The sequence below is a fragment of the Dermochelys coriacea genome, chromosome 8, assembly GCF_009764565.3.
Source record: "Dermochelys coriacea isolate rDerCor1 chromosome 8, rDerCor1.pri.v4, whole genome shotgun sequence".
NCBI classification, from domain to species: domain Eukaryota; kingdom Metazoa; phylum Chordata; order Testudines; family Dermochelyidae; genus Dermochelys; species Dermochelys coriacea.
The window spans coordinates 101,089,004-101,109,344 of record NC_050075.1 but is presented as its reverse complement, the minus strand read 5'-3'; the positions used below and the strand labels follow the sequence as shown (position 1 = coordinate 101,109,344).

General features: G+C 42.3%; 1 protein-coding gene across 1 annotated transcript in view; it reads right to left on the bottom strand.

The window, feature by feature from the left end:
* Positions 1-20,341, bottom strand: part of LOC119859961 (AGBL carboxypeptidase 4) — a 1,439,111-nt gene that overhangs the window by 95,214 nt on the left and 1,323,556 nt on the right. The window contains exon 11 of the mRNA XM_038412901.2: positions 17,298-17,460. Within this exon, the coding sequence (XP_038268829.1) occupies positions 17,298-17,460 (163 nt within the window). The remainder of the gene's footprint in view (positions 1-17,297; positions 17,461-20,341) is intronic.

Genomic DNA, 20,341 nt, shown 5'->3' with positions numbered 1-20,341 from the left:
TCCTGGACTTAGAGCTGTGGGGATTTCCTGCTTCACTGCTACTGTAGAAGCTTTTTGCTGCCATGCTACTGAGCCTCAAGGACTTTCTTTCTGAAGCTGTCGACCCGGTCAGGGAACGAGGTCTTTTTGAGGAGCATTCCTTGGGAAGGGAATTAGAGCTGCTCTTCTCAGGATGTTTAGAGGAGGTCTCTGAGGATGTCCCCTTTCTGGGGGAGTGCTGGGCTGAGGCTGAAGGGGCACTAGAAGGCCCTGGGAAGTGATGTACAGGGCAGTTCTCCTGACCTGGCTCCGAAGCGGCATGAAGGGAACATTCTATCCTCAATAGTTGCAGCCTGCTTTCTCGGTTCTTCTGAGGCCTTGATTTGAGGACTCAACAGAAGGTATACTTCTGAGGGATGGACGACTCTCCCAGGTAACAACTGCACATCAAGTGTCTGCTGCCGATCGGGATAGCTTCTCTACATGAGAGACAATGTCTAAACCTTGGTGAACTGGGCATGCCTCCCCACAAGGAGGATTTCCACGGAGGAAAAGAAAATCTTTTAAAAAACCCCTACAAACTACTACTACTACAAACTAAGAACCAACTAGCTAGCTAAGTTGGGATAAACAAGCACAGCAAAAGACAAGGCAAACACCAAGCAGATACTCCAAGTGCTGACTCAACCCAAGGCAACCTGATATGGCCTCTGTGCAGGGCCCGAGGATATCAGGCACTTGGCATGGGCTGAATGGACAATGGTGATGAAAATCTCTGGTCAAAGGTATGTGGGGCACACTTGCACCTGAAGTGGAGCACTCATAGGGGCAGTACTTGAAGAAGAAAGACATACATTCCCCTCTTCCCTGTCTTGCACACTTCCAGCCTATCCCTTCACCCCCATCAAGCAGATCAGTCCAACCATTTACTTCCTTCAGCACACTGGTCAAATCAGGGAGCTGTCTGTCATGGATATTTGCGGTAGGATATTATTTGCCAGGGTGGACTCTTTTACAGGATGGATATTGTTTTGGATCCAGATGACGCTATTATTTTCACACAAGAAGCAACTTGCTCTTGCTGTTGTCACAGGCCCTTAAAATGTTTGTCTATGCTCTGTTTTCATTGTTGGCTCCCCCACATTGTCAGGGCTGCTCCTCTGGGATGCACAGACTCTCGAGTTGTGTTTTGCTGGGTTGACTGGTAGACTCTTTTGTTTCCAGGACTGGAGTTCTGGAGCTAGCTGGCACAAGAAGAGAAGTCACAAGAATGTAGAAGTCACTCATTAAAACAAAGGATTCACAGTGGCTTGAAAACATGCTACTTTGGGGAACCCAATCTTGCCTCAGCCAATTGTTATTAAATATTTATATTGTGTTAGAACCAAGGGGGTTCAATCAAAAACAGGGCCCCACTGTGCGAGGTGCTAATCAAACACACAGTCAGAGACAGTCCCTCCCTCAAAGAGAAGAGCTATCCATCTAAACAGAAAAGACACAGTACAAGAAGAAACAGAGGCATAGAGCAGCGATGTGATTGCACAAAATCTCACAACAGGTCAGAGCTGGGAGCAGAAGCCAGGCCTCCTGAGCGCCAGTCCAATGCCCTGTCCACTGGGCCACAGTTCCTATTTACTAGACCATGGTTAGCAATGTAGGAGTGACATTCATAAATGAATACAATGGCCCTGATCCTAACTGCACTGTGGCTGATTTACACTGCACCACCAACATCAAGCAGCCCTAGAAGGGGCATAACAGGCCATGGGAGGATCACCGCAATGTAGGGGGATCCTTTAGTGGCACAGCACCATTGTAGCATCCCCTTTCACCCTGCCATCAGTTTAGGGGGTGTGGCAAGGGGAAGTGACCTCCTGCTGCACATGTTATAAACTGGTGGCAAATGCTGCTTTCAGTTCTTTTTGCTTCTCCTTCCCCTACCAAAGGGCAATGGGATGAGTGTCCATGTGCACTTCCTACAATGACTTATGCCAGTCCAGCAGGATTTGCATTCCAAGAGCCTACAGTAAGTACAGAATTATTAACGGGGCTCAAAAGCCAAGACTTGGCTGGTTAAAAAAAAACAAAACACCACAATATTCCTGCTATAAAGGATCTAAATGGGACTCAGATTCAGTCTAGTCTCAGAGTAAATGCCCTGACCTGCTGTTCCCTGCTTTGTAACCCAAATTCAGCTATAATCAATTACTGCGTGAAATGCTCATTAAATATATAGAGAAAGGCATTGCGCAGCAAAGGCCTCCGACGGTAACTGATGCACTAAAGCAGCCTGGGAAGCTCCTTTTTCTTACTAAACACCAATTGTAATCCTCGGCAGAGAGATGCAGTCACTGCAGTGTGTGCTGCTAACCTTGAATTCACATTAGCCAGTGTATCTAAACTTTGCCTCCCCAGCTGAATAGTCAGTGAAGTCACTTTTATACAACTGGCTGTGTTCTCTTCCTGTCCTGCCCCACCAACCCTCTCCCACCAAATGTTTCTGCTCTATCAATAAGGATCAAATTCTGGTCCCACTGGAGTCAAAGGCAAAACTATTGCCACAAATGGGGTCAGGACTCACCAGCGTGCACCAGGGAATGGTTATAAAACAGAGAGCTAGAGACACCCACAGATCCTCAGATAGTGTAATTCTGGGTAGTTTTTGATTTACACAGCTGAGGATCTGGCCTACAGAGAGACATCTGTCATAACAAAATATTTTTTTTTATTTACAGGATCAATTGTTGGGCCCGAAACAAAATTACATCTTAGCTTCAGTGCACAGAGGGGACGAGGGGAGCGGGGAGAAAGGGAAAACTTCAATCTATAAAGAGCAGAGCAGCAGTGAAGGTCCCTTATTCTAAGCTACTTCAGAAACTTCTTGGTTTTCGTTACAATTACTGCCCACCCCTGCCCATTAAGTCAAAGCAGGGTTTTTTAAAACAAAACCCAGCTTTGTTCTTGATTTCAGCAGCTGCAAGAAAAATCCCCACTCTTCTCATTTGAGTTCCATTGAGGGATGAAAGAAAACCTCCCTTATGCCAGAAGAGGGCACTTTAACTACAGGCAACTATGAGCTATGCTATCTGATGCTGACCCAGGAAGGAAGGCAAGGTGGGGGAAAGAAACTGCTTAACTCTACTGGAAAATAACTACAGGGAGGTGGAAAGATGCACTAAGCCAGTGGACCTCAAAATCTCCCCTTGAGAATTGACACTGAGTGTTCGGCCTCAGAGTGTTTTCCTCAGTGCTGCTTGGGAATCCCTAGTCACAAGAAACACTGATTTATGCCCCTGGGCCGCATGGATCCTGCATTCTGGGACTTATTTTGAGAAAGAAAAACACATTCCTTTCCCTGATTACTCCATATGTGAGTCATAAATAAGGAAGATGAGAGAGAAGGGGAAAGAGAAAGAATGATGATCCCATATGTGTTAAAGTCAGATCTGAACATAGCAATTTTGTTATGTTTAGCATAGCATGCTCCCTCCATGCTGAATTCAGGTCTGACTGGAGACTGTTTGAAGTACGATCACCCAGAGTTAGGGCTGGCGTACCCCAGTCAGTTCATAAATGCCTGTAGTTGTCAAATGCCCAGATTTGCACAATCTAATTACCAGTGGCTTGCTAAAATGGTGCAGTCCATTTTAGCCTTCAAAGATTCTAGACACATACCTAAACCAAGCACGGATAAACTGGGGCTAAAGGTGCATTTCTCAAACGGAGCTGGCAGCTGCCTTAGTTTATTGGCAGGTCATTTATCATCTCAAGAAAAATATTGATAGATTCTGACGCTCCCAGTTGAAGGAGTGCTACCGCTGTAGGCTGGCTGGGGGAACAGCCAACAAAGCAAATTCCACCTCACAGAAAGGCAAGGGACAGCCTGCGAAGAGAACTCATTAAAGATGTGATGTGATGGAAGATGTGATGAAAGGATAGGGTGTACCATGAGGATGGCAACACATCAGCCCCATAGGGGACCAGGCTAAAACTTTTAGAAACATGGCGGCAAAGCCTGGGTGTTGGATCTCTGCTACAGAAAACGATCCCAAACATTTCCTCAAGAGGGACTGTCACTCACAAGCAACTGTATTGTGGGGCCGGGGGATTCGTAAGCTGATTCCAGATTCCTGTGTTCTTCAACAGTGGATTTGCTCAACCACATTTCAATCAGGAGAGCAAAGACAATCCTTCTCCCTATTGTACCATTTCCCATGGTGCCAGTGGGAACCCGTGCAAAGGTTATGGTGAAACAAGTATCTGACTACAGGATTCATGATAGCAAAATGTGTTAGAACATCTATATGATGGGTTGGATCACAGAATCCCCCTTTGGGACTGCCACCTGATGTGCTGAGACTACCCCGAGCCTGTTTTCCCGTCATCTTGAGACATCAATGCCCTGCCTGGTTGTGCCAGACACACTAGCCTGCTGCAAACACAGACCCAGGTCTGAACTACATCCCTCGAAAGCTGCAGGCTTAACTGAAAACAGCTTCAGAAGTGCTCCTGTCTCCAGCACTCAGATGCCCAGCTCTCAATGGGGTCCAAACCCCAAATAAATCCGTTTTACCCTGTATAAAGTGTATACAGAGTAAACTCATAAATTGTTTGCCCTCTATAACACTGATAGAGAGATATGCACAGCTGTTTGCCCCCCCCCCCCCAGTATTAATACATACTCTGGGTTAATTAATAAGTAAAAAGTGATTTTATTAAATACAAAAAGTAGGATTTAAGTGGCTCCAAGTAATAACAGACAGAACAAAGTGAATTACCAAGCAAAATAAAATAAAACACGCAAGTTTCAGCCTAATACAGTAAGAACGTGATTACAGATGAAACCTCACCCTCAGAGATGTTCCAGTAAGCTTCTTTTACAGACTAGCCTCCTTCTAGTCTTGGTCCAACAATCACTCATGTCCCTGTGGTTACTGTCCTTTGTTCCAGTTTCTTTCAGGTATCCTTTGGAGAAGCTATCTCTTGAGCCAGCTGAAGACAAAATGGAGGGGTCTCCCAGAACTTTATATAGTTTCTTTCTTGTGGGTGAAAACCCCTCCCTCCCCCTGTGTAGAATCCTCTCTACAAGATGGAGTTTTGGAGTCACCTGGGCAAGTCACATGTCCATGACTAAGTTCTCTACAGGATTGTTCCCAGGAAAGCTCAGATGTGGATTGGCGTCTATCAAAGTCTATTGTCAGATTAAGTGTTTCTTGATTGGGCACTTACTGAGTCTTTTCTCAAGAAACTGACCAAATGCTTCACTGGGGCTACTTAAAATCAAACAAGTCACAGCCAATATTCATAATTTCGAATACAAAAATGATACATGCATACAAATAGGATGACTATATTCAGTAGATCGTAACCTTTGCAGAGATATGTTACATGGCATATGTAGCATAATACATATTCCAGTTATGTCATATTTATATTCATAAGCATATTTCTATAAAGCATTATGGGGTGCAACATCACAATCTACTCTAGAAGATTCAGCCAGCAGCCTCACATATTGCCTTCCCCCAGTCCTAGGGAGCACTGAGCAAGGGTTTATTAAAAGATCCATTCAACTTCCTCCTGGGAAGCCCAAAAGGGGCATATCCCTCTCTCCACATATGCACACAGAGCTCCCATTAAAACCATTGGGACGGACAGTCACACACTATAAGGAGAAAAAAATTCTAAGACGTTTGCCATTTTCATTTCAGCCACCTTAATGTGAATGTAGATGATTTATCCAAGTGGAGCTATGTGATTTGGGATTTACAGAAGAGAGGGGTGTATTGAGATCCACCCCGATACTTCCCCGGATAAAACCTCTGGGTAGACGAGGCAGATTTGTGCTTTTGATGCACATTCCACTTAGCTGTCTTAAGGATGATTCTTAGTTAGAATTCAGCAAGTGACCTACAAAATATTTTTATGGGGGGGGGGGGAAGCAGCAATGGATCAAGTCCTCCCAACTGAGATTTTGCAGTGGCCATCCACAGTAGCTGGTTGTCTGGGTATTGGGTAATTGTGAGAGCAGTAGTTGTGGACTTCTTGAATCGAGACAGGAGTTAAATTGTGGGAATGTTACATCAAGAGGTCAATGGAGGCTGAAGGCTGGAAGTGGCTGACGTGTTGTGGAGGAGTGCTCTTGTATAGATTAGCATGTGAGTATAAGCAAGCCTTGTATTGCTTTAGCTTGGCATTTGTGAGGCTGCCTTAATGCCAAGGACAGCAAAGCAGCAGTGCACAAATCCCACTGACCTTCAGTTAGAGCTGTGTGCCTGACTCCTTCAGCCCCTTGGAAAATACTGCCTAAAGGACTGAGCTGACTCCTGGTGACTTCCGTGGCCTTTGGATCAGGCCCTAAATCCTGGAACTGGAAAAGAGAGGTGGGATACATGTGGATTTCTTAAGCTCATGATGGATCACAGCATGTGTTTTACTGGAACACAGAGGGCCAAATCCCATCCAACTTATTCACATAAAGCTCCTCATTGGCATCAGCGGGAGTTTTGCTTGAGTGAGGTGGGCAGGCTATTTGTGCAAATTGTTATATGTGTTACACACGGGACTGGCATGATGTACCCAAATTATAAACACAGGGCTTGATTCTCCACTTCCTAGCCACTTGTATAATGACTTTCCACTGGGCAAAGTGGGTGTAAAATATTACATTTCAGTGCAAATTTACAGAGAAGTCTGATTCGGTAGCACTTTACATCCCAGGTGCCCAGGAACAAACACATTTTCCGTTTCCTTCCTTCCTTAATGGGTGTCAGGCCCATTAAAATACAAAAAGATAGCACTGCTGAACTAGATCAAAGTTAGCAGACTCGTTTTGTTAACCACTGAAAATCCCTCTGTTTATTTGCCGTGGTATTTTCTGCACTAGATATGGTCTGTATGAGAGAGATGGATGGGACTGCTGTAAGAAGGGACTCCTGAGATGCTTTTACAAGAAACTCTCTCTGTTCAGTCCAGTCACGTGATGAAAAATTTAGCCTTAGCATAAACAGATGCACTGACTTTCCTGGGAAGGGCCCTGCTATACCTCAATCTCTCTGTCTCGGTTTCCCCAAGACTAGTATCCGTCTTGCATGACGTTCTGTGGTGTTCTTAGTTAAGGTCTGCAGAGCATCTTAAGATGAAAGCTGCTATAAAAATGGGAAATATTAACTGATTGCATTTACCAAAAGATTAAAAAAACAGATGTGAACTCTCTGGGGGCTTTGGAATTTGGGACTAAATAATATAAAGAAGGGACAACTTAAGCTCCAAATTTTATAATTCCCTCTGTCATCACAGAGCCCTGCTGAGCCGTCTGTGTAGAAAAGGGAGGAACAGAGGGGATAGCCTGCAGATCTAGGTGGAAAAGATGGAAAATGGTAAATAGTGTGGTGTGGATGAAAAGCAGCTATTGCTAATGGCTAAGAATGAGGGAAGGAACTACGGTCTTCAAAAAGTATCAAGAGATACAGACAGGAAGGGGAGTGCAAGGGCCAAGGGAGAAACTGATGCAAGTTGAAAGGGGAAAAGCCAGAAAATTAAACACTGAGGACCCAGAAACAAGAGAGGCAGGAAAAAAAAAATCAAGGCCAAAAAAAAAAAAAAAGAGAGAGAGAGAGAGAAACTGGGAAGAGGGAAGAGTCTCTCACAGACATGGGGAGTCCGGTGGCACCTTAAAGACTAACAGATTTATTTGGGCATAAGCTTTCGTGGGTAAAAAACCCACTTTACCCACGAAAGCTTATGCCCAAATAAATCTGTTAGTCTTTAAGGTGCCACTGGACTCCTCATTGTTTTGGTGGATACAGACTGACACGGCCACCCCCCTGATACTTCACAGACATCAGCTAGTCTACACTTAAAAGTTAGGGCGACACAGCTCCTGTGCTCAGGGGTGTGAAAAATCTACTCCCTGAGAACTGTAGCTACGCCAACCTATCCCCCTGTTTACATGTGGAAGAATTCTTCTGTTGACCTCACGACCACTGCTTAGAGAGGTGGGTTACCTACAGTGATAGAGAAACCCCTTCCATTGCTTTAGGAAGTGTCTACATTATGGCCCTAAAGCAGCATAGCTGAAGTGCTGTAGCTGTGCCATTGTAGCTCCTGTAGTGTAAACATGGCCTGTAGAAGAGGCATCGCAATTCCTCCATTTCTGACTTCAAAATATGCCACAAACCCTGATTCCAATGGGTTATTTTCTTTTTACCCCAGGAGACCTCAGCGACATCTCAAGCCAACTCCCACCCCAGACCTTCAGTTCTATGTAAGTGACCCTATCGCTCATATTAAACTCGCTGCCCTCAGACATGTCCAACAAATTGTTAATATCTTTTAAGTCCTGCTCTCCCTTGCCATGCAGATTAGCCTTGCCCTTTCCGTCGCACTTAAGTTTAGCAAGTGTTACTAATAGGAATTTAACATTTACCAAAGAATTATTTTAACTATAGGTCTAATAACATTTTTATGGTGCTCTGAACACCCAAGAGCTTAGCTATCAGAGCCATGTGCTTAGTTTCCTCTGAAGTTGCTTATAAGACAAAGGAAAGATACAAATTTATAGAAAAGTAGGTTCATAAGGGAAATGTACAAGTCTTTAAAAGTCAGCTCCCCAGGTGAAGCAGCAGGGCCCGTGGAGAGTTTTCCCCCCTGTTTACATCACAGCCATAACTCCATGATTACTCATGCACTAAACTTTTCCTTCCCGTTCCCACAAGTCGTTCATAAAAGGGTATTGTTCAGGGCAAGGTCTGACTAAGCTATATGCTATCTTCTCTTAGGTTTAAAAGAATATTTATCGGTAAATCCTGTCGGGGTTTTTAAAAATTATTATTAAATGGTAAATTTCACAAGCAAACAAACCATAATGATTTACGGAGACTTTCGCTTTTAGGTCACTGGTTTAAATCTGGCCTGGCTGGTCACAATCAAAACCCATTGTTTAGTGTTGATGGCTGATGTGGAATGAGCTGACAACTATTTTAATCAGTTCCTAGATGACAGCAAGCCCACAGCACAATCTGGCATTCGTTAGCATGCATATTGGCGGTCACAACAGAAAAACTAAGGGCATGAGACCCTGCAAGCTGCTGGGCTCCCCTTGAACCAGTTTATCAGCTAGGGCACCTCACTGGGCCTGGAGAATGAACAAGCACTGGTCTGAAGTCTCTTGGTGGGGGAAGCTTGCCTTGCCACCATCCATGAAGCCCCTGTGCTGTGACAAGGATGATGAACAATTAGGATTATTGAAGTGGCGCTTGTGAACCCAAGATATCTCAAGTGCTCAGACTGTCGCTGACTTAAAAGAGTAAGGGACTGATCCTGCAGGATGCTAAGCATCTCCTAAGAGTTCAACAGCATGCAAGGATGCTGAGTATATCTCCGAAGGTCAGATCCTTAATTTGCAAACTGACTTGTAGTTTGATTTAAAACAAGCCTCATGTAGGAAGAAGAAAATAGCACTTATACACAGCCATGAGATTGCTTGCTGCACATGTGGTCTTTAAAACTCCTTGACATCGAGATAAGTGAAGCATGAATTACCCAGCTTAACCGTGATTCATAGAAGGGACCATTGTGATCATCTGGTCTGACCTCCTGTATAATACAGGCCGTAGAACTTCCACAAAATAATTTTGAGAGCAGATCTTTTAGAAAAACATTTAATCTAGATTTTAAAATTTATATGTGATGAAGAATCCACCACAACCCTTGATAAAGTATTCCAATGGTTAATTACTCTCACCATTAAACATGTATGTCTTATTTCCAGTCTGAATTTGTTTAGTTTCAACTTCCAACCATTGGATCGTGTTATACCTTTGTCTGCTAGATTAAAGAGCCCATTATTAAATATTTGTTCCCCAGATAGGTACTTTTAGATTGTAGTCTGTCATCATAAGGCAGGTTTTCTAATCCTTTACTCATGTCTTGTGACTCTTCTCTGAACCCCCTCCAGTTTATCAATATGGACTATGGACACCAAAACTGGACGCTGTATTCCAGCAGCGGTCTCACTGGTGCCATATACTGAGACAAAATAACCTCTGTACTCATAGTCGAGTGTCCCTTATTTATGCATCCCAGGTTTGCATTAGCTCTTTTCGCCATAGCATCGCACTAGGAACTCATGATCAGCTGTTTATGCACCACAAGCCTCAAATCTTTTCCAGAGTCACTGCTTCCCAGGCTAGAATCCCACAGTCTTTAAGGATTGCCTCCATTCTTTGTACCTAGAGGTATACATTTATATTTTGCTCTATTAAAACACATATTGTCTGGCTGGCCCATTTTACCAAGTGATCTAGATCTCCCTCTGTCAGTGACCTGTCCTCTTCATCATTTACCACTCCTGCAACTTTTGTGTCATTGCAACTTTATCAGTGACGATTTCATGTTTTCTTCCAGGTCAGTAATAAATATGTTAAATAGTGTAGGGCCAAGAACTGATCCTTGAGGGACCCCACTAGAAACTCAACCACTCAACAATGATTCCCTATTTACAATTCTATTTTAAGACTTATCAGTTAGCCAGATTTTGACCCATTTAATGTGTGCCATGCTAATTGTATATCATTCTAGCTTTTTAATCAAAATGAAATAGTTAATTGTAAAACACTGTGGTGTCAATTTCCAAACCAAAATGTACAGCTATAGCCACATGGCTCCCATTAGAATGGTAATGGCAGTGATTAAGTCTCCAAGCAGTGCTTTGAAAATACCATCCGGGATTAATGCGTTACAGTTCAGCAAAATATACAATTCTTCCCTTCTTGAACATTTGTAACAGACACGTTGCACTCCCTTAGCATCTTTCAGCTGAGAATACCACAGTATTTTGGGATGCAGATGCCAAAGGACACACTACAGAAATTATAGACATTGCTGACTTGATTATAGTCAACAGTTTTAATTTGCATTTTAACCTGACATTGCCAGCCACTGCATGTGTAGACTTATGTAGTCAATGACACAGACAGCTAGATAAACAGATCAATATGCAAACACACAGAATAAAACGCTCTTATAGGGAAGTTTTTCTCACAGCTCCATTCTATGCAGAAAATCACTCTGTGGTGAAAGGGAGTTCGCAGATTGCAACATTGTAGCTTGCTCTGGACTAGCATTCTACTACACTTCACTAAATAGAGTTTTATTAGTTTTTAATTTGCTTTGAGCAGGTCTCCCTATATACACCCTATATGAAGAAACAGGCAGATTCCTTCTGGGTATCAGCCAACAGCTGCAACCCTGAAAAATGTCAGCTTCTTATATCATTAACTGAGTTTCCATGGTGCCCTGAGGCAGAGAAATTGATGCTTGACAGCATTATCACTATAAAGTAACTTTACAACTCTATAATTTAACTCTATGCTTTCAGTGATATTAAGAGCATTTGACGTTATGGCTATAAATTCAACACTGTTTCTCCCCAGGTGGGGGTGGAGGTGTGAAGGGGGGTTGTTTTTGTTGATCTGAGACAGAGTCCGAAGCAAAGGTGCTGAGGAAGATCGTGGAAAAAGATGGGCCAACAGGCACATTCGCCCCATCAGTTGTCCTACCAGCTAAGCTTTAACAATGGTGCTCCTTTTTATGGGAATCTGACGTCTAGTTTTAACTTTCCTTCCTGCTCAGCTCTCAGAAGGGAGCTTCCCACAGGCAGGTGTAACAAGGACCAGAGCAGATGGATGAGAGGGAAAGACAGGGGCTCAGCAAGTACAGGTTGGGTCTTATTGCGGGGAACGGCGGGGACTGATTTATAGATACCAGCTGTGATAGTCTCTCTCTCTGCCTTTCCTTCCATGCAGTTTTACAAGCAATAATCTCAAAAATACAAGCCATACAGTGCAGCGCTCCCTGCCTCAGTTTCTGGTTGGCCACTTCCCTCTCCCTAATTAGCTTCTGGCTGGTAATGCTTCCCTGAATGTCTGGGAATTCCCCCCCAATGCCCCAGCATATTGTTAGGCTTGGGGAAGCCTTCTTCTAGGGACCCCACTGAGGTGGTAGAGGCAAACATGTCATCAAGACCCCTGTAAGGGCACCAAAAGACCTGTGCCCCCCATTCTAGGGGATCATTAGTGTATCTCAGAAATCTCTCTGTCCTGTGTTACAAAGTTCTATTATACATCGTCTACGTTTATAGCTATAGTTTTTCATGTCTGAATGGTTATATGTGTGATTTTTTTTTCCTCACTAGGCGGAGAATGGCTCCTCTAAGCCATTAACTGGGATCCTACATGCTCTTTCTGAGGAATCGGTATGCACACTCATACCTCCTCAGGCACTAAAGACCATATTCCTTTCCTATGGCTCAATTTTTTCCCATGGGATCTTTGCTTCTGAGCCCTCCTTCTGCTAACTTTTAGCTATTAAATATGGGTGAGCCAAGTAATTGCAGCTGTATGCCAATAATTTTCAGTCAGTCTAAATTTTCTTAGTTATGAGTTTCACTTGATCAAATAAAATGACACTGACTCATCTAAATTTTCATTTTGCATGCATAGACACAAATGCACACACCAATTTCTATGGTGTGAATATATCTTGCACGTCCAAAATCATCTGGGAGATTTGGCATAATATGGAATTATGCCTTAACTTATTTTTTAAGGGGTGCACCTTTTAGAGTCTCTCCCAGTACACCTAGTGAAATGAAAGATATGAAGCCACATTTCTTTGTAAATCTTTTCAGCTAGGAGGTTAAATATGTCATAGCATAGATTTCATTCCTTAATTGTATACTACAGTGAAAAGACTTTACTAGAAATAATATGAATAATACTTAGTGCTTGTAAAGTGCTTTTCACCTACAGATCACCAAACATTTTTCAGTGGAAGGTAAGTATCATTAATCTCATTTTACAGATGAGGCAGAAAGATGAAATAATTTTATTCAAAGCCATACAAGGATTAGAACTCAGGTCATCAGACTGCTAAGCATATGTCCTATCCACTGCACCATACAGAAGAAATTCCAGCAAGCAAAGCTCTATTTAGCTGGGTTTGATTGTAAGGAATTGAGCATATCCAGCTCCTGCTGAAGGGAAGTAATTGTACAGATGTAAATTAAGAAGTGACATAACCAGGGTGATGCACAATATGGTGGCCCTGGTGCCGCCATAAAATGATGATTCCTATGGCTGAGACTGCCAGACTGCTTTGATCATGACAAGACGATCAAGCCCGCTCCTGCAAATCCTCGCTTATGTAAATTGTCCCATTTCAGAATTGGGCCCTTAGTTTTTAAGGGCGTGTCCCCTTTGCGCTCTCCTTTTATTCTTCTTTACAGCTCCCCTATGGGCTGCCTACATTACAGTCTGAGATCCACTTTAGAGGTTCAAGAGAGGAACCCCAATGGGTTAGAACATCATCAACATGAGACAGAGAACCTGGCGCTGCTCTCTTGCCAGCCCATTATGGGTCAAAGTTCTGATGTATGTGGGATCCAAGCCAGGTCGTGCTGCATTCCTAAGGGAAAGGAGCTCTGTAAGCACTATCAGAGCTAGTGAGCGGAGAGCTGGCAATTCGTTATCCCCCCCGACCCAGTAACGAGAGGGACAGCATTATCTAGGCTGCTCATCTGCTGATCCTTTGGTGAGCACATAAAAAGCCTTGTGTCATAAGCCCTACAAATGCCTAGTGTTTGTTTAATGGAAGCATATCCAGCTCCTTTTAAAGCATTTTTACCTGGTGTTGAGCAGACCCTTACGTTTTTAATCAGCTGCTACCAAACGCCGTGCATGTGTGAGAGGGGTTTTAAGTGGACAGAGAAAACCTTGTTTATTTCCAGGCAAGCCTACAAGCCTACAATTCTACAAGCCTAAAATCCTCTTATTATGCCTTGCAAACACAGGCCTTTCACTGTTATCTACAGTACGCTGCAGAGCTGAGCTTACAGAACATATCCCTGGTGGTTCTGGTAAACCAGCTACGTATCAGTTAGAAGCAGGTCCTACGAGCCAAACATGCATTTCTGAAGGAAGAAAATAATGAATATATAATAGTAAATGCAGGAAGCTATGTTGGTGCAAGGTTGTCTGTAGAGCGAGACTAAGGAAAGGCAAAAGTTAACATTTCTGCTGCAATGTAGGCCTGGTGCACATTGGTGATGTGCTTTATTCCAATGGTTATAAGAGACCAAGATTTTAGGTCTCATATGTTATTGTTGATGTCCTAAAATGTACACCCCAAAAAATACAGCACATCTAACATGGCTGAGGTAAGAGCCTTTAATCTTGTATTTCCTTTTTATTTCAACCATGCAATCTCAGAGCCAAATTCTGACCTTAATTTCACCAGTGTAAATCAGAAGTAACCTACTACCTAGTAAAGGTGGTATTTATTTAGTGGGAGCATAGTAGTGGATTTTAACTCTGTTTAAGTGAGCAGAGAATGTGACTTTTAATATTATATGAACTTTAACAAAACAATATCTTTATTTTTGTGTTTTTAAAGAAAAAGAAGCAAAGAAAAACCAAACAACAACAAAACAAAACAAAAAAATCCTCATGATATTGGCCACGCTAAATGATATTAGAATTTAAGTAACACCAGTTAGGTTTGAAGTTCACACATCTCTAAGAGGTGTCCATCTATCTAGATAATTATGAAAATGTCCTCATAATCACAGAACTTTGAGCAAAGTACATGACTTAATGTGACTAGCAAAATGTAAACATACACCTAATACAGCTAGACAGAAGTTCAAATAGACTATAGAGTTGATGGCAATGCCCTGAAACTGCTGTAAAGAAACATATTATTGACATAAAAAGATCTTTTCATCCAATAACAGAAGAGTGGGATATATAGATATACAATACAACATCACTATTGTGAACTTATTTATCATGCACATTGAAGTTGCAACAGCATAGCCAATGTATAGCATTTTGTGCCAAGCACGTGGAAAGAAAAGATTAAATTCAGTTAGCTCAGTCTATCCATCTGTAAAATGGATTTAATTATACTCAGCTACTTTATAGGAATATGAGGTCTAATTCATGTTAACAGAGCATTTGAAGATTCTCAGCCATCTAGTCCCAGGAAATTGTATTATTATTACTACTTGCAGGACTAAATCCATGAGTTCATATGGTGAGCCAATTATGAACACTGAAACAGGGGACAGGCCCTTGCAGTCTCTCTCATGGCTACAGAGTTCAATGGATCATAGGCACAGCTTCAGCCAAGTATTTGTCAAGCCAAAATTAGAGGCTTTGCCGAATTCTCGTTACAACATATTGCTGCCCGATAAGGCGCTGATCCCACCCCATTCAGTAAAAAATATACCCCTGATTCAATGGATCAGGCCCCCAACGACAAGTCTTTAAAGGGAGTTACTGTATCATAGCATGTTCATTTCAGATTTGCTGAGCACTTAAACTCACCTGAAAGTGTTGGGACTTGTTATATTTTCTTAGTCTGTTTGTTTGACATTCTCCTTGGATGCAACTAGATAACAAAGCACTCATCTCTTCGGAGGTTAAGTAACTGACTGTGTCTTTGGTTCAGAGCCATTACAAAACCCTCAACGTCTTGAACTGCTTACTGATTTGCAGGCCGCTTCAAAGAGCGGGTTTGGCCTAATCTGGATGTCCGTTATTATTAATTTACTTTTGGTCCCACCAGTGCTTTGGTGACAAGGAGAAATCCGCACTCACAGACAGGGCTTGTGTGGTGACAAGCAGAGGGGCCCAGGGTTGCTTAAGCACAACCATGCCACAGATTCCATTAAGCAGCTCCATTTCCTCCTCTAATTGAGGTATGGAGCTGACGAGGAAGAACAAACACAAACTGCAGCCTTTAAAGAGATCCTTAGGAGGAAAGGAAATATCAAACTCATTTGGTAGACACTGAACCTGAGCCCATTGCCCCCTCCCAGCTACTGGTTTCTAGCTTGTGCTTTGGTGGTTAGCGAGTCAACACCAGTCTGCGCTACTTTGAGCTTAGGGGTTTGCCCAGGTTTTATGAAAATCAAGCTGCCACCTAAGTTTTCCATACACCATCACCAGCGATAATAACTGTGATCTGGAACTTGTTTTCTGCTCGCTGGCTGCTGATGGCAATGATGTATGAAGCCAGAGCAATACAGCTCCATCTGCATATGACAAGTTGATGCCGCATAGATAAAAAAAAAGAGTCCACATACCTGAAATAAAATAAAGGGCTGCTTTGAATAGCAAGCCGAGCAAGCGTGACATGTAAATCACCAAGGGAATGCATATTCAAGAGAAGCAGGATCTCATTCGTAGAGGGGCAGCCTGCCTCTCTCTCTCTCCACTAAGATTGTTCTTGATAAATAGGACTTTTAAAGGGACAGTAAATAAGCAGTTGTCAACACTCTGAGTGCAGAGTGAGGAGGGAAATTAAAGGTGAAGCTAACACATGTTATTAAAACAGAATCTAACTATGTGACAATTCCTCTCTTCAGTGCTGCATTTCTTAAGTGTTATGCTAGATTGCTTAGCTCTGTAGTTGGGTTTGGGGAATAGGGAGCTATTCCTTGGAAGCTGTTTACCTTCATGGGCAAAGGAAGGGCTGAAGGGCAAAGGTAAACATCAATCTGCTGCATCACTTGGACAGAATCAAGCCCTCCTGACCACCCACTTTTTGCTTTCACCAGTGAGAAATTCATCCATAAAATTTGCATAACTACGTAGGGCAAGAAATATACAATTTTTTTCCAGACGATGAAAGAAGTGGGAGTGTTGGGGAATGAAAATAGAAAAGTGAATGTTTTTCATAAACATGTTTTGCAAATAATTTTGCAAGAATGAAAAATGGTTCCATTTCAAACCCCACAAAACAGAAACAATTTCAAACTTTTAAATGATTCTCTCCCTCCCTCCCCCCATTTTTGACCACTTCTTGTAAGAATTTGGTCCAGAGGCAGCACTGGGACCTAATGGAGCTTTTACGGTCTTTTTGCTATAGACTGGGGACAGTTAGGTCACCTCCATCTGGCATAGAAGAATCTATGATTCACTGCTAAAGGTGTCTATTGCTCTGAGTATTAAGACAATCATACAAGTAAAGGGCTAAGAGCAAAATAAGGAGTAAACCGAAACAAAGAAATGGAAGGTATATAGTGTGAGGAACAATCTTTTACCGGCAGAGGAAAGGACTATTTGATCTAATGTTATTTATAAATTGTGGAGCATTAATATTACTGAGATTAAAGCATCAGGAACAAACATATTTCCAGTTATGTATACACAACTCAGCAAACTATTAACTTTAGAGTAGGGTTTACCTTAGATATCCAGTTCAGGTGCACTCAAAGCACTCAGAAGGAAGGATGGATTTGTAAAGGATACAGGCTTCTTCTGTATAGGGGACAGTAGAAGTAGTTCCTCCAAGGATGTAGCTGTAGAATGAGACTTCCAGCGTATAGCAATACGAAGTATGGTCCAATAAGCCACCGAGGAAGCGCCGTCCTGTCCCTGCCTTCACAGCGTCACGATTGAAGGATGTGCTAGACTGCGTGAGAGAAAGATAATAACTAATCAGGAGAGATCATGGGCATGAACGTGTATAGCTTGGGAAGGAGATTGTATAGAAAGGTGTGAAATAGGATTGGCAAAGCTCATGTGTCCTGATTCTTATTTTCACTAACCCACTTCAAGGTCCCTTTAACATACAAACAAAAGAATGGCCATAATGAGTCAGACTAGTGGTCCATCTAGCCCAGTATCCTGTCTTCCAACGTTGACCAATGCCAGGTGCTTCAGAGGGAATGAACAGAACAGGCAGTCTTTGAGTGATCCATTCCTTGTCATCCATTCCCAGCTTCTGGCAATCAGAGGGTAGGGACAGCCAAAGCATGGGGTTGCATCCTTGACCATCTTGGCTAATAGCCATTGATGGACCTATCCTCCATGAACTTATCTAGTTATTTTTTGAACCCTGTTGTAGTTTTGGCCTTCACTACATCCCCTGGCAATGAGTTCCACAGGTTACATTGCCAGAGTGGTGTAAAGACACCTTAGTATAAATGAGAATCAGGCACATGGAGCTTAAGGTTCTGTTCACATTGTGAACTACCTAACTAGTTTGAGTTCACAAATCTTTTTTGTGGTGTAATTTAAATCTTTTCCCCCTGCCACGGATACCATTCTGAAAGCATTCTTATAGGAAGCCCATGCTGTATATTAGGCAAAGCAGAACCCACCCAATTTCCCCCCTAAAAGCTAAGCTGGAACAGATGTCTGGGCTTTATGGAGTATATATGGTAAGTTATCATCTCTATCTTCCCCTGTCTGCCACTTATTTCCACAGACTCTCCTAAGGAAAATGTAAACCCAATAACATTTGAGTTCCAGTCAAACTTTCTAACCTAAGATGTTTGAGTGGGTGTGAAGTTAGACCAAAAGCGTTTGCCCTTCACTAACTCAAAGTTTAACTAGTTTTGGCTAACTACTTATTCAAAAAAATAAATCCTGCACTGTTCTAAAGTGCAAGTAACAATGTAAAACACAGTAGTTTGTACTATTGCTGAAGAATACAATAGTTTTTTTTGGTAAGGTGGCCAACCAGTGAACTTCAAAGTCAAACCCTACTTTGATGGACATCATCTAGGGTTTAAAGGAGAGCTCAGTCTCCATTCTTGTTCAACTCTTGGGCTCTAAGGCACTACTCCCAGTGTGGTGATGTATTTGGCAAAGTGCACACTTCTCCTATAGGCATTAGACCCAAAATGGCAATTCCTTTCATACAGGCCACTATCCAGTGGTGATAACCTATAGGCAGTACCAATCTGGGCTGAACATGAGCCAGTGACTCAAGAGCAAAAGACTTACTAGGTCTGATTCTGCTTTGCTCTAGTAAACTAAAGGGACCTTACATTTTCACCCACTTTGAGGCCCTTTTATATAGCCAGGGCAGTATAAAAGTCCCTTAATGTAACTGAGAATTCAGGATGCTATGTCCATTATTAATTCCGGGAGCCATCCAGACCCTTTTTACCATGTTTGTTACCCAACATCACAGCAGGTGCCGAGCCTGACTGTTACTGAAAACAGAGAAAATGGGAATTTTATTTATTTATTAAAATAATCTAGCTGCTCGAGCTGTTTAGTTTCCTGAAACTAAGACTGAGAAGATAACACTAACATTCAAATGCATAGGAATTTTTGATAAATAGGGTATACTGGATTATATAAACAAGAGAAATGTCTTCTGCTTTATTAGGATTCTGCATATGTTAAAGTCTATCGTGTTATAAAAGTAGGGTTTATAGGCTAATTGGAATAAAATAGAATCCAGTTTCTTATTAGTATTGCATTTAGAAGCTTCTGAATGGGACTTTTTGTAATCTTTGCACTGATATTACTTTTATTTCTTTGTTTTGTGGTAAAGGATACACAAGATATATCCCGCTTAACGTATACTAGGTGCTTTCAGGGTAGGTGATGCAAGACTTAAATATGCACTGAATATCGATGGGGGCGAGGGAAGTAGAAAGGAAAGTGGAGTTAATAAGAACTGCAGTTGAAATGAATCACGAAGTTGACATGGAATAAAAAGTCAAGACCCTCTCAAAAAAGGAAAGCATTCTGACTTCCTCAGAGCTACGGAGCTCAAGACCTTCAGGGGGATTCAGAGGTAAATCACTCCAGGTTTGTTTAATCAGTTAATTAGAAACATGAAGAGGAAGAAGAGCACACTAAGTGCAATGTTAGCTACTGAACCTTAGTGGACTGCAATTAGAGGATTGTGCTTCCCATTAAGAGAGAGCACAAGAACATTCTCTGATCCTTTTTGCTACAAACAATTCTCTCAGATGTTGATCACAGAAAGAAGTACCAAACATTTCAGTGATGAGTTACCAAATATCCCTCATTTTGGCCAACTTGAGAAAGAAGCATGAAGAGGTTGTGATGCCTAATGGTTAAAGAAAAGAATTAGGATCCAAGAGCTCCCTGGATTTTAATCTTTGCTGAGTCACTAGCTCCCTCTGTAACCTGGAGCTAGTTACCTAATCTTCTCATGCCTCACCAATAGGGGAAATAGGGCAACAAGCATAACCTCACCAATAACTAGATGCAGCATTTGAGCTGGTTTCCCACTGGCAAATAAATAACCACAAAAAATTACAGGTATATGTACTAACAGGAAGATTATACATGAATGCATAGCGCCATGGAATCAAGGGAATACCAATAAATTGTGGGATACATTGAGACCCATGCTGACAGTCATCTGCTGGCCATGACCATCTATGCTATCAGCTAGTAAAATCTCATTTCCAATGGAAGTTAAGCCATATTAACCACACTGTAGCATGCAGCCACCTGTTACAATGTCCATGAATAGTTTGGGCCCTTTAGAAACCAATGACAGATTTCCCCATATACTAATA